The 15,126-nt window shown below is 44.0% G+C and overlaps 1 protein-coding gene across 1 annotated transcript in view; it reads left to right on the forward strand.

Moving 5' to 3' along the window:
• The window catches only part of LOC142971178 (thyrotropin-releasing hormone-degrading ectoenzyme-like), a 107,724-nt gene that overhangs the window by 47,388 nt on the left and 45,210 nt on the right, over window positions 1-15,126 (forward strand). Inside the window, exon 5 of the mRNA XM_076111824.1 lies at window positions 8,170-8,324. Within this exon, the coding sequence (XP_075967939.1) occupies window positions 8,170-8,324 (155 nt within the window). The remainder of the gene's footprint in view (window positions 1-8,169; window positions 8,325-15,126) is intronic.

Genomic DNA, 15,126 nt, shown 5'->3' on the forward strand with positions numbered 1-15,126 from the left:
TCATCTCTTCGTTCTCTTGTTCTCTTGTTATTCCTGCTATTGATTCAAGTCTGTATTTTGACGGACTCTTCCTTCCGGCTCTGGAGTAGAGAGCAGAGTAGCTGAGGTGAAGTAGAGTTCAGACAAACTTTTTCTTTTTACCTCCACAACCTTGGACTTGACGTCTCGAGTTGACCCAACTTGTCAGGACACACAGCCGTCATATCTTCAGCAGTGATGGACATGTCCGTCCCACTGAGCTCTCCTGTGAAACGCTGCGATGCTGCTGACCACGGTCAGCGTGTTGGACTTGATGTTTTCATGGTTCTCCGTAGACGAGTCAAAGCTCTTGATGTCGGGGAAAGATTGTGGATTCAGAAAAAAGGAAACTCTGACTTGAGTCGTAAAGTTTAGACTTTTTCAGTTTTTTATGAAAACCATTATTTTACCTCAACCACCAAACAAGAAGTTAGTCGTTCTGTTGATTTTTATTCCTGCAAAATGTTTAGCAGCATTTCTTTCTTGTCTCATGCCGAAGTGTTTAAGACGAGGACGACGCCAAGTGTTCCAACTGGAGCGAGGACAGTTACAGAGAAGTAGAAATGGAGGACGAGCTTTTTGTTGCTGGAGCTCTACGGAGACGGAACACGAGAGCAGACGTGTTGGAGAAGGACGATGTGGTGATGGACCCAGACACAATGGAGTTCCCGGCATCTCTGGGACTTCCACAGCAGGTGTAATATGTTTAGGTCACGGTTGATGGCGGAAATAAACGCTGCTAATGTCATGTGGTACCTCTGGAGGTAAGCCCCTCTCCCTCTCCAGAAGGAGGACTCCCATTGGCTGTGAAGGGCACATAGTCGTGAGTTGCCAAATATGTCCGAACCCAAACAGCAATTTACCCCAAAAAACAGATTTGACGAAGCATTTAGTAGTTTTTAGGAGACAGGGTGTCTCTGCAGCTGCCGTGCAAAGTGTAAAAAAAAAGGACATTTTGTTTGTTGTTTTTGAAATAGTCTCTGGAAAAACAATGTGGAACAGATTCAGAACTTAGATGAAAGAGATCCAATCTAAAACCTGTCCACGCAGATTCATTATCAACTTAATTACTCAGCCTGCTAACGGCTGGCAATCTCCCCACACACACGCACACGCACACGCACACACACACACACACACACACACACACACACATATCAGGGCAGGCAGCACAACAGCTTCTTATGTGTGTCTGTTCTTCTGAAACTGAAGCAATTACAGCCGCCATCCAGCCGCAGTGACAGCATCATGTTGATCATGATGCTGCTGTGATTCATCAAATCAGCAGCAGAACACACACACACACACACACACACACACACACACACACACACACACACACACACACACTCTCTTAAAGGCCTCCATTGCACCCTGAGGCCATAGAACATTGAGATGAAATATTGTCTGTTCTACCTTTCAGTGCAGAGGTAGTAGTTTGGGTGCGTCTCTGAATTGTCAAACTCTGCAGAGGACGCTGCCATGTTGGAATCACTGTCCTCATTTGTAAACCGTGCAGAGGAACCTCGCACATCTTGGATTACGGACGTCAATATGTTGTTGTTTTTTGCAACCGATAACAGGAAGTGACCATATCTGGACTGAGGAGGAGTGACGTAGAGACGGCGTATATGTCTCTGGTAGAGACCTGTCAATCACCGTGTAGCCCCGCCCTAAAGCATCCCCTGCTTTATGGTCTGTTTGACTCTAAATGGACCATAATGTACTAAATGAACATCATGCTGTATTGAAGAAGACTTGAAACTAGAGATTGAGACCATAAACTCATGTTTACAATGTTTACTGAGGTAATAAATCAAGAGAGAAGTAGAGTCATTTTCTCATAGACTTCTATACATACATTTCACAACTGTTTTAACAGGCGGAGTTGCACTCCACATGGCTAGTTAACTCTCCTATATATATAAATATATGTACCCTAACATTTAGATTTGCCGGCGGACCCTGTGGTGTGTTCTGCACCTGGACTCTGTTTCCCTGAGGACTCGTATCAGCAGATATATGAAGTTATTTCTCAACTCTGACAAAAAGAAGAAAGAAAGTAATGACATGAGTGAGTGACGACAGAGAGAATCTAATCATCCAGGTGTGTGTTCTGTGACACAGAAACCTCCTGAAGGTTCATTCTGCAGTAAAGTGAAACGATTCATTTCATTTTAATTTAAATGTCCCGTTGAGTATAATGTCTCGTTTGCATATTCCACCATAAACCCAACACCCTGATTTGCATTTTTCCCCTTAAGTTAAACCAATCAAATCTCCTCCAGCCAGCCAGCCAATCAGTTCTGCTGTCTGAGCCTCAGTCATGTGGATAATAAGCTGTCAGCCAATCACAACCCAGCGTGGGGGGCAGAGGGCTGGCACGTGATTGGATGCTGGCTGTGGATGAAGCGTGTTGCAGCTTCAGAATTCTGTTTTCACGGTAACTTCTATATTTCATGATGTATTATATGAGCTGTCCGTCATGCTCAGTCTGTCCCGCCTCCCTCTGGCTGAGATCATCCAACCAACAACACACAGACTCTTTATACGAGTTTCAACCATCGACTGTATTTAAGAAGTGGACGTAGTCGTTGTGACGTTTTAAAGCGTTTTAAAGCCTCGAGTTCGGCATTTTGGCCGTCGCCATCTTGTGTTTTTCTGCTACCAGTGAACAGGAAGTGACCATATCTGGACTGAGGAGGAGTGACGTAGAGACGCCGTATACGTCTCTGGTAAAGACCTGTCAATCACCGTGTAGCCCCGCCCTAAAGCATCCCCTGCTTTATGGTCTGTTTGACTCTAAATGGACCATAATGTACTAAATGAACATCATGCTGTATTGAAGAAGACTTGAAACTAGAGATTGAGACCATAAACTCATGTTTACAATGTTTACTGAGGTAATAAATCAAGAGAGAAGTAGAGTCATTTTCTCATAGACTTCGATACAACCAGAGGAGTCGCCCCCTGGTGGACACTAGAGAGAATGCAGGTTTTTTTAGAGACTTTTTAAAGAACGTGTGTTCCGGTTGTTTGGTTGCTTGTTGCTCCAGAGGACACGTTATCTCCGACCTACAATCTGCTCCTATAAACTACTCCAGTGGACTCCGATGTCGCTCTGGTTGGATGATGGATCAGGTGTGAACAGTGTGAGCAGCCCTGACACTCTCAATATGATGAATTATGTCTAAACAAGCCGCCGAGGCCTCCGCACAACAAGTTAAGTCATGCGAGTTTAAAAGTTTTACTCGCAGTGATGCATAACTTATTTTCAAGTTCAGAGTCAGATCAATATCTATGTTGCAGTAAAAATAACAAAAAAATCTATGCTCATTTACATAACTGGTGTTAGAGTTCTGAACATTAATCATTTTCTGCACGGATGGTATGTAAATTATTTACATGGTTGAAGCTCATTTGTGACTGATGTGTTTTTATATATATATATATAAATACTGTATTTTAAGAGTGTCGTGATGATAATACTTTAGTGATTTAACTTTTTTTAGTGAGAGTACTTTTTCCACCAGTGGTCGTTAATATAGAACAGACTGAAGAAATGATGAGAGCAAACAACGAACGTGTGTGTGTGTGTGTGTGAGAGAGAGAGAGAGAGAGAGAGAGAGAGTGTGTGTGTTTCTGTCTTGTCTTTCTTTGTTTATCTCACTTCATCAGCAGCTGTGAAACTGGGACAAAACTGAGAAACAGTGTTTTTAGTGAGACTTTTCTGTCTGCAGCAGCTGTTTTTATGTCTCCAGGCAACTAGAGTCTGTCTGTCTGTCTCGCTTTCTGTCTCTCTGCCCCCCCTCTCTCTGTCCATCCCTGTCTCTCTTTATATCTGTCTCTGTCTCACTTTCTTTTTGTCTCTCCCCCTATTTCTCACTCTGTCTTTCTGTCTGTTTCTCTCTCCGTCTGTCTCTCTCTTTCTTTCTTTATCTCTCTCTCTGTCTCACTCCTCTTAGAGAGTTTTCTGTCTCCAGCAGCTGTTTTTCTGTCTCTGTCTCACTCTTTCTGTCTCTGCCTCACTTTTTTTGTCTCTGTCTCGCTCACTCTTGCTGTCTCTGTCTCACTATTTTTGTCTCTGTCTCTCTCACTCTTTTTGTCTCTCTCTCACTCTTTCTGTCTCTCTCTCTCACTTTTTTGTCTCTCACTTTTTTTGTCTCGCTCTCACTCTTTTTGTCTCTCTCTCCCTCTTTCTCTCACTCTTTCTGTCTCACTCTTTCTGTCTCTCTCTCTCATTCTTTCTGTCTCTCTCTCTCACTCTTTCTCTCTGTCTCACTCTGTCTCTCTCTCTCATTCTTTCTGTCTCTCTCACTCTGTCTCTCTCACTCTTTCTCTCTCTCTCTCACTCTTTCTCTCTCTCTCTCAGCCCCATAAAGTTCCAGTTTCTCACCGTCCCGTCTGTGGAAACTGAATCTTCTTTCAGCTCCGTACGTTTTAATCCTTCAGATATTCATGACTCATTAACTGCGTCTCACTTCTGGTTTCCACTGTGAGTGGCAGAGTCCACAGGAGATCATGCAACATGAAAACATTTTTGTTTTATGGGAATATTTGAGAAGACGGCGACAGCAGAAACAGCAGTTCAGTGAAATGTTCTTAATGTTGGAATTCATTCAGCAAAGTAATTCCATATCACATAAAACAGGTTAAAAGCACCTCGAGCGAGCGTTAAAACCTTTTCTCTCAATTGATGAGGTTTTATCAAATGCTGTTGTTTCCATAAACATTTCTAATGCGATACTTCACAACATACATAAAGATATGTGAATGGAGGAAGCACAGCTGTTGAGAACACCTTACACTCCAATAACAGCTTTCATGAAAGTCTCACTGGCAGTGTGTGTTTCTGTGTGTTGTCTCACAACACTACCTGTCAACAAGAGCAGCCACACGCATCATGTGATGATTGACACCCGTCAAACCGCAGGGATGCCGATGTCGTTGTTTGCTGAGATGATTGACAGCTGCAGACAAAACGTACAAACTGAGACTGAAGGTTTTTATTATGAAAAGAAGAAACAGGAACTTGTGCGTCTCGTTTCCTGAAAATCGGATAAATGAGAAAATCAACTTCTTTAACTCAATAGCCACCAGATATGCTCTTCCCTTCAATGTTTCGTCTCTGATGTCTGTAGAGATCAATGTTTTGTTCAGACGTTCTCACTACCGACTCGTACCGACAGTCGGGCCCCATGCCGTCTGTTACCAAGGGGCCCGTCCACAGAAGATCTTCTGATTAGTGGACGGCCCGCTGTGCCTCTGAGCCACGGCTGCACACAGGAGATACTTCTGCTGAGTGCGGTCGATGGCAAGTGAGGCCAACCGCTCAGTTTTTTGCTTTTTGTTGCGACTTCGCCAAAGTTAAACAACACGTGATGCAAATATGCACATTGTATAAAAGTGTGAGGCTACCCTTCAACGTTAGCGCAACTAACGTAGCAAACAGGGAGAGAAAGTGCAAAGGGAGGAGCTATGGGTGGATGTTTGGGTCAAACCATAGACTGCATATAAGAAGTGGACGCAGTCGGTGTGACGTCACATAAAGGTCATGTGGTTATTTAACCAGAGAGGTTCAGCCTCTTGAGATATCTAACATCAAACCATCATAAACCAAACCAAACGTCTGTCCCCGCCGTGAGCTGGAACATATATTTACCTCTTTATCTTTCTTTCTTCCTTTCATTCAAATCAGTTGAAAGAGTGAAAGAGTGAAAGAAAGAAAGAAAGAACCTTTTCACTGATCATGTCTGAATGTGTGGTAGCGACACAGTGACGAAGGTCGCTGCAGATGAAATGCCAAAGAATCTGTTTTAGAATTTAAACGAGGACCTGAAATCTATTCACTCATTTAGAGAAACTCCTCTTCCTCCTCTTCCTCCTGATCAACAACCAGCTTTCTGTTCAGAGGGAGAAAGCTCGTGTTCACCTCCTCTCTTTCTTCTCCTCCTCCTGCTCTTTAATCAGCTTTCTTCACTGAAAAGAAAACCAATCTCCTGCTCCTCCTCTTTTCATTTTTTTCACCCGTTTCACTTGAAACAACTCAGACTTTGTGCTGAACACAGACCAACGTCTGCAATAAGTACATGTAACCTCCAGTCTTCAGCTCATGAGAGAAGTAGCTGCTAGATGGTCCATGCTCTCTGGTTTGTCTACGTGTTCTCATTATATGGATAAAAATAAGCTGTTTGACATCATACACTCGCACACATGCATTCAGGAGAAAGAGTTGAAAAATGTAAACAACTTCCTGCTAAAAATAACCAGGAGGCTCAGGCGCAGCGCTCCAGACAACACCTCGTTATTGCATCGCTCAAACATCTCAGCAGCATAGTGCTGCTTCTATCTCTGGGACTCTGAAAACATGTGAGCCTGACTTCATGCTTCCCTCCAGACAACTCACAATCATCCCAGTTTACATTTCCAACTTCCGACCTCCAAGTTGTTGTGAGAAGGTCCAGAGTCATACATGAAGGTGATGGAGCCTTTGCAGTGGGGGTGGGGGGGGGGGGGGGGCGACTAGACTGTGGAACGAGCTGCCTGAGGACATCCGGGCTGCAGACTCTTTGAGTTTTAAATGTCTTCTGTTCTTTATTGGAAAGCACTCGTAGACCAAAGTAGTGGATGAAATGTCGGAGGATCACCAACGTTCTTCCTGTGGATCCCGAGGGGAACGTGGACGTCTGTGCTAAGAGTCATTTCAATCACCCAACAGCTGTTGAGATATGATGGTGCTGAAAGAAAAGTCTAATGATCACTGAAGTCAGGAGGGTTCATCCTCTGGGGAACACGAATGTATCAGCAAAACGTGATGTTCCAGTTCATCCATCAAACAGTCTGAAGCAGCGCTGTAGATTCATCTAGTTACACCTCTGAACAGAAGTCATAGAACTTTATTTTTGTGTATTTATATTCAACACTACTTACCTTTCAGTACTCAAGTACCACTTTTACTAAGTACTAATACTTTACGTTAATCTTTCAGTGGATGACTTTCACTTGCCCAGCGAGGTTACTTTCCTTTAAGGTTGACATTTAATTCCTCCCTCACCCTCTAACACGTCTTTACTGAAGGTAAACGCTTCTTCAGCTCCTCTCTCTCTCCCTCTCTCTCTCTCTCTCTCTCCCTCTGTCTCTCTCTCTCTCTCTCTCTCTCTCTCTCTCTCTCTCTCCCTCTGTCTCTCTGTCTCTGTCTCTGTCTCTCTCTCCCTCTCTCTCTCTCTCTCTCTCTCTCTCTCTCTGTCTCTGTCTCTGTACCTCTCTCTCCCTCTGTCTCTCTCTCTCTCTCTCTCTCTCTGTCTCTCTGTCTCTCTCTCTCTCTCTCCCTCTCTCTCTCTCTCTCTCTCCCTCTGTCTCTGTCTCTCTCTGTCTCTCTCTCTCTCTGTCTCTGTCTCTCTCTCTCTCTCTCTCTCTCCCTCTGTCTCTCTCTCTCTCTCTCTGTGTCTCTCTCTCTCTCTCCCTCTGTCTCTCTCTCTCTCTCTCTGTCTCTGTCTCTCTGTCTCTGTCTCTGTCTCTCTGTCTCTGTCTCTGTCTCTCTCTCCCTCTCTCTCTCTCTCTGTCTCTGTCTCTCTGTCTCTGTCTCTGTCTCTCTCTCCCTCTGTCTCTCTCTCTCTCTCTCTCTCTCTCTCTCTCTGTCTCTGTCTCTGTACCTCTCTCTCCCTCTGTCTCTCTCTCTCTGTCTCTCTCTCTCTCTCTCTCCCTCTGTCTCTCTCTCTCTCTCTCCCTCTGTCTCTCTCTCTCTCTGTCTCTCTCTGTCTCTCTCTCTCTCTCTCTGTCTCTGTCTCTCTCTCTCTCTCTCTGTCTCTGTCTCTGTACCTCTCTCTCCCTCTGTCTCTCTCTCTCTGTCTCTCTGTCTCTCTCTCTCTCTCTCTCTCTCTCTCATATACAGATATATGTGGAGTTATATCTGAAGACTCCATATATTCATGTTGTGGGCATAAAAGGATTCTTTGGCAGGTTGTTAAAATGACTCACGAGTTTAATTTGAACCCAAAATGGGATGTGCTCTGATGCCAGCAGCCGTTCTGTCAGCTGTTTATTTAAATGTTGGAATCTAACCGGATGAAGCTGACTGGAGTTTATTAATGGAGGGACACACTCGGCGTGTGTTGTAAAAAGCCGTAACGCTTCCTTGTGTGTGCTCTTCAGACTTGTTGGCGGTGCCCAAACATCCCTACGCCGCCATGGAGAACTGGGGGCTGAGCGTCTTCGTGGAGCAGAAGATCCTATTGGACGCAGAGGTGTCGTCGTCGTCCTATCAGATGGAGCTGACCATGGTGGTCGTCCACGAAATCTGCCACCAGGTAGGGAAATGTAACCGCCTGCTTTTGTTTAAGCCATTTATTTTATAGCTTGAAGGTTCATTATTAATCTTGACAAACGGATCTTAGCACAACGTCCACTTAACACGTATTACTTAGGACTCCAGGGAAGAAGCCAGGTTAGTAATGCGCATTAAATGGAGGTGAATGTACACAGAACGACAGGGAGGAGCTCAGTGTGTCATAGACGGGCTCGGCCTGAACCGCCCTTACTCATGCTGCTATACGCTTTATCAAAGAGGAACGCCTTCCGCCTGCTCTTACATGTGGTGACCAAAGGGTTAAATCAAGCAGCAGAAATGTGATGAATAATAGGGATGACTTTAGTCAGCACTTGCCTTTTAAATGAATAATCTCGTCCGTGTGACTTTGTGTGAAACGTGTCTCAGTCCTGGTGCTGAAATGCTCAAAGTCGACACAAAGCGTTATGTTGATGGTAACATCAAGCTGTCTGGTCTCTGCATCAAACAGAACCACGTGTCTACAATAACAAGGATGTAGGGAACTAAAGAAAAGCACGAGTCTAGGAATACCCCCCCCCCCCCCCCCGCTGTAATGTGCCTCTAACGGCTCTACTGGGTGTCTTTCCTCTCTTCTGTCTCTTCATTGAAATGATCCTCTTTTACAGCATCAGCGTGAGCTCATTACCTCGGTGGTCGTCTCGTTCCATTTTGTTTGTTTTCTTTATTTGCTAGTTTTAGAAAAGTATCAACAGACTTTTAATGTGTTGGAAAAGACATTTTCAAACTAAGAGCTCCTGAACTTTCCTGCACATGTGTTCTATGATCATCTCTCACTGTGTGTGTCTCAACACTAACAACAGAATCACTCTTTATAGGGACTCTGCAGCGTTTGGCAGAAGTAAACAACACTTGTTTAACTTCTCTTGAGTGCTTTCTAGGAGCAGATCCTTCGTTCCCTGACGTGCTGATCGCTCGTGAATGCGACGCTGCGCTCCGGCCTTCAACGTTGCTTCCCGTCATGTTTAGACTCGTCAACAAAAACACCTGCACGGAGCTTTAAATAACGTTCATGAGGTGGGGAAACAATGATGCTACTCCTAAATCTGTTGATCGTATGTTATGTGACGGGATGGAAACACCGACCTGCTGCTGTGAAATGACTCTCACATTCAGCTGAGTGCTGCTGTGACGTGTGTGTGTGTGTGTGTGTGTGTGTGTGTGTGTGTGTGTGTGTGTGTGTGTGTGTGTGTGTGTGTGTGTGTGTGTGTGTGTGTGTGTGTGTGTGTGTGTGTGTGTGTGTGTGTGTGTGTGTGTTACAAAATCTCCTCGGGCAGCAGCAGAGGAGATGATCCTGTTTTTACAGTACGACATCGAATATGTGACGGGCAGACAAACACGATGAAGCGGAAGAAAATGTGAAAGTTTTCGTCGTGGAAGGAGAGAGGGGGGGAGAGAGGGGGGGGGGGACAAAGAGAAGGAGAGAAAGAACGGAGCTGACGTCTGTTGGAGGAGAATAAGGAAACAGAAAGATGACCAAAGACAGAAAATATCCAAAACACTGAGATTCATTCCGTTCTACAAATGTGACTTTAAATACGACAGCTGTGTTTGTGTCACATTCACAATGTGGACGTACACGATGACCTCTTGTTCCTCATTGGTTGGGTTGTTTTGTGCCATAAAACAACCTGCAGTAAATATTCAAACCAACATTGATTATTGAAACCAGCAGCCGTTCTGAGTCCAAACTGTAGAGGAAGCAGCTCGATGGCCAGCGAGAGCTTCACAGCTCCACACAGTCTCTTCAGCTGCTGTCATCGAGTCTACAGACGGACTGAGGATGTTTGCATTCGGTGACTACACACTCAAAGTAACGACAGTTTCAACAGCGTACTTAATAATATCTATGAAGTTTGGTGATGTCATTGACTTATGGTCCTAACGTGTCCGTATGATATCTTACCAACACTTCGTCCAGACGACCAAAGGAAAGAGAGAATGTGTTTTTCTTGTGATCTGAGTGATGTGGCCCTTCAGTGTAGTAATCAAAGTGCTGTACGGACTCATCTGGATGATGGAAACGAGACGGTTCAGTGTAAATGTTCGGTGCCGTCGGCCGCCTGAACCGTCGCTCTGATTTAATATCCTTCAGGATGCGACTCCCATTCCTCTCTGCTGAGTCTGGACCAACGTTCCCTTCAGGCTGCGGCCAAGACGGAGCGAATAACTGCCGACGTTAAAGCTTCAGAGTGTGAGGCTCTGCGCTATATTGAGTCATAAATATTATCGCTCGCGTTAGTAATGTTGTTTCTGACTCTTTTCTTTGTTTTCGTCTTTTCTTTGTTTCGTGTGCTTTGTTCGGTTTAGAGGGGAGAGCGAGAAGAAAGGGAAACGATAAAGTAATGTTTCGCCTGCCGCTCCGCACTCCATTTCATCCTGCAGACATTTACACACTCACACACACACACACACACACACACACACACACACACACACACACACACACGGTTGTTTGATGTTTTCAATAGTCGGTGAGTTCAGTTGTAAGGAGTTTACAGGTCGTCTCCGTGTGCTTTGTGCTTCGCTGTCTTTCATATGTAAACACTCACTCACCCGTTATCACAGTCAGCTGATCAATAAGGTTATGGATGATGTGAACACCAGCTGAGTCAGCGTTAGATCTGCGTTAGATGTTTTGTTTTTATACTCCCGTGTTCTGCGAAGTGAAATGAGATGTTTAGTTAAATTACAGACATGTTGAAGACGCTACAGGTGAGTAGGGTCAAAGATGTCGCTGTGATATTATTACTGCTGTACAGAATGTTGTTGAGTGGATGTATTGTTGGATACAATAAGCTGCTGTTGTTGATCGGTTCCTACTCTACGCTGCTGTTGTTGTTGCTGTTGTTGTTGTTGTTGTTGTTGTTGTTTTTGTTGTTGTCAGGTGAACAGCTGGAGAACATGTGGACTGACATGTGAGCAGAGCTGTTTTTCTCTCTCGGCTCAGGGAAAAGGAAAATGTTCACAGCTGTTAACATCTCCACACAAGGCTCAAGTGACCACTCGTGATCAGATCGCTCTTCATCGCTCTTCATCGCTGTATGCAAATAGACATAGACATCATTCCTGTTAGCAGAGAGCACATGTGGGGAGCTTTTCAACTGGAGGGAGGCAGCTATGCACTTCCTGTGCCTAGTCTGCTGCAACTAATAATAATAATAATGATTATTATTATTATAAAAGGAAGAAGAAGAAGACTTAAACTAAACAAAGCGCCTTAAACTGCAGTACCACTCATGGCCACTAGATACTAACACCAAATAATCAACGTTTCAGTCCAAACATTTCTTTCCCAACACGTTTTGGCCTCTGCTGACGCTTGGTTTGGCCCCGCCCCTTGGTTTGGCCCCGTTGAACCACAACCAGCTCCAAATCCACCAAACCAGCAGAACATGAAGAACATCTGAAACCAACGAAGAGAGTCTGTGGAGAAGGGCTCTGATGCTACGCTGTGATTGGCCAGACTGCGTTCGAGGGGCGGGACTTGGTGAAGGGTCAATTGCTAATTTTACATGTGTGCCATTAATGAGACATTAACCCTGCAGTAACTTGTTTTGGCCACTTTGGGGAAACAGAAACAAGTGAACACATATTAACATATTATTATCTTTTATGTTGATATGTTATGCATGTGTTGATATGCAAAAAATTGCTTATTTCCACAACAAGATCATTTAAATGGAGTTGTGTTTGTGTCCACCTGAAGAATCTTAATCCAATATGTGTTGTAGTATTGTCCTGGAGGGAATTGGCATATGGTGTTTGAGTGATTTATAAGTGACGTGAGCAGGTGTGTTTCGGTGATTTGTGAAGCTCATAAACAAGCTCAAGTGATTCAGGTGACGGATTACAGATGATATCTCAGGTGACATCTGCAGGTCAAATATAGTTGTTTTTATTGGCCAGGTGTGCACAGACGATCGCAGGTTACATAAAGGTACAAGAGTGGATCAGCTGGTGTTGTATGCGGAGCGCGAGCTTGTCTACAAGGAACAAAAGGCGATGATTTCCCCGTGCAGCTGTGTATTCACCATCCAGGTGTGTCTGGACGGGTGTGCGGCAAAACAAACACACACAATCAGTACTTTCTATCAACTGATTATCATGAACGTCTCAGCTGACTGTTAATCAAAACAGGCGAAGAAAAACACTGGGATGAGATTCAGGAAAAACGGATTTATGCTCATCTGTTGATTGCTCTCCGTCTCTCTGTCTCTGTCTTTCTCTCTCTGTCTTTCTCTCTCTCTCTCTCTCTCTCTCTCTCTCTCTCTCTCTCTCTCTCTCTCTGTCTCTCTCTCTGTCTCATTAATTCAGCCATATGCAGGAGGAAATAGCACAGTGTTGATTCTGGCTGTCTGACAGCAGAGAAGGCTTTTCAACACACACACAACCACATTTGTATCACTGCGATTGTGAGAATCCCAAACGGACGTACTGCATTCTCTTCACTTACACCGTAGAATTAACCATGTGAAGACCACAGCTTCAGATATAATAATAACCAAAGACACAGTACAACCCCCTTGAAGAGATTTCATTCTGGAAATCGTGAGAATTGTTTCAGCTCAGATATTCACCAATGAATTTAGAAGAAAAACAATCCAGACAGAAGTGTCTGAAAGCTGCATTCTCTCTAGTGTCCATCAGGGGGCGACTCCTCTCGTTGTATAGAAGTCTATGAGAAAATGACTCATATTTGCGCATTAATTACCTGGAAGTGTGACCTTCCTGTTCTCCTCACTGCAAAGCATTCAGCAGTGACAGCCTTCATGCTTCACGCTTTGTCTGAGCTCATCTTAATAAACCTGCTCCTGTGATGAATGAGCAGACCCGACGTCAGACGCATTAGAATTCTGTTCGTGATGCCAAGAAGTTTAAGGTCATGAACTGCGATTAAAATAACAAAGAGAGTCCCCAACCTTACATTACACTGTGTCACGCCTGCTCACAGCCCCCGACCCACTGCTCAAACATGACACAAACATCTGGCTTTTGTCTTTAGCAGCAGCAAAGCAGATGCAACAAAGAAGAAACCACCGTAACATGTTCACTGTTTGCTAACCCTGTTGTGTTGGTATAAGAAGTGAAGGTAGGCACCATGACTTCACCCATCGCTTTGAGGACTTTGAAGCCTCAAGCATGACTTTTTTGCCCGTCGCCATCTTCTTTTGTATTTTTAACCAGAAGCTCATGTTTACAATGTTTACTGAGGTAATAAATCAAGAGAGAAGTAGAGTCATTTTCTCATAGACTTCTATACAACCAGAGGAGTCGCCCCCTGGTGGTCACTAGAGAGAATGCAGTTTTAACACGTGAAGCATTGGCTTCACTTAAGGTTGTCATTGAAGGTGACACACCAGAAAAACAAACTACTCGTCTTCTAACAATGTGAAAAGATTCCATCCCTATCTTTAGCGGGTTTCTCGCCTGCTAATTTTTATGGAAAAAGGTTTCAATGCTTCATACGATTAAAGTTTCCCACTTTGTCCTCACAAGGACATAAGTACAAGGGTAAACACACTTACTCACAGTGTTGTATGTGTGCGTTGAAGCTCTCTATTTCTCCCTGCAGTGTTTGGGTTCAAAGTGGATAATTTATTACTGCAGACCATGTTTGCATAGAGTTCATTAGAATACAAGGAGCCATAAATCACCTCATTGTTCTCTCTCTCTCTCTCTCTCTCTCTCTCTCTCTCTCTCTCTCTCTCTCTCTCTCTGTCTCTCTGTCTCTCTCTCTCTGTTTTATTGTATATTTGTCTCACTCTGATGCTCAGCTTTCCTTCTCCATCAACATGAATTAGCTTTATTAAAACGTTAACTTCTTCTTCTACACGTGACCAAACTCGACAGTAACATGTGTTGAGACGTGTTGAGACGTGTTGAGACGTCTCGCTGTCACACAGCTTACTGGACCACAAAGACAACGGATGTTATTATCTTCATTACATCTGAACTGATGCCTTCAGCGTAATAATAAAACCTTCACTCAGCAGACATTTGACCGCTGTAACTTCACACCAAACTAAAATAACCCAGATGTGTTATTGGGTCATATGTGTGTGTGTTAAGGATGTTTCTGAAAACTCAATTTAAAGTTACATGTGTGGAACCGTGTGAGACTCTGAGGAAAATATGTTCTTCAGATTCTTTATGCTGAACACAAACTGTGTCAGTACTGAAGGACAGGAGGGTGTAATCAATACTAATGTGTGAGAGGAATACAGTTATATTTAGGTGTGTGTGTGTGTGTGTGTGTGTGTGTGTGTGTGTGTGTGTGTGTGTGTGTGACTGTGGAGTGGCTTCAGGAGTGTGTTGAGCCTCACTAATAAGCCTCTCACACACACTCAGGGTGTTAGATGTTTGTTTATGGTCTGTTAATTAGCCTCGGACATGAGCAGGAGGCAGCGCAGCACGCACACACGCGCACACACACACACACACACACAGTACTAACACAGTGATGCTTCACTTATACTATATCATATCTAATGTAGATAATTATGTGTTGTAATGTGGTGAATTCATCACCAAAGATAAACTCAAACATTTGGTAAATGAAGAACAAATCAAACTGAAGGTTCACTCGGTGGAGTTCAGATCTCCAGGTTTGTCTGCAGAGACGACTGCTGAATACAAATCACGTCTTACGCTTCGCCTTTATGTGAAGACACACTGCAGTTACTACAAGTACTCTCTAGAGCTGAAAATAGACCCCAACACGCTCCTCTTTCTTTTCTTAAAATATATAGTAACCAGCATTT

This window comes from Anarhichas minor, unplaced genomic scaffold (assembly GCF_050575085.1).
Source record: "Anarhichas minor isolate MPS153535 unplaced genomic scaffold, ASM5057508v1 ptg000045l, whole genome shotgun sequence".
NCBI lineage: Eukaryota > Metazoa > Chordata > Actinopteri > Perciformes > Anarhichadidae > Anarhichas > Anarhichas minor.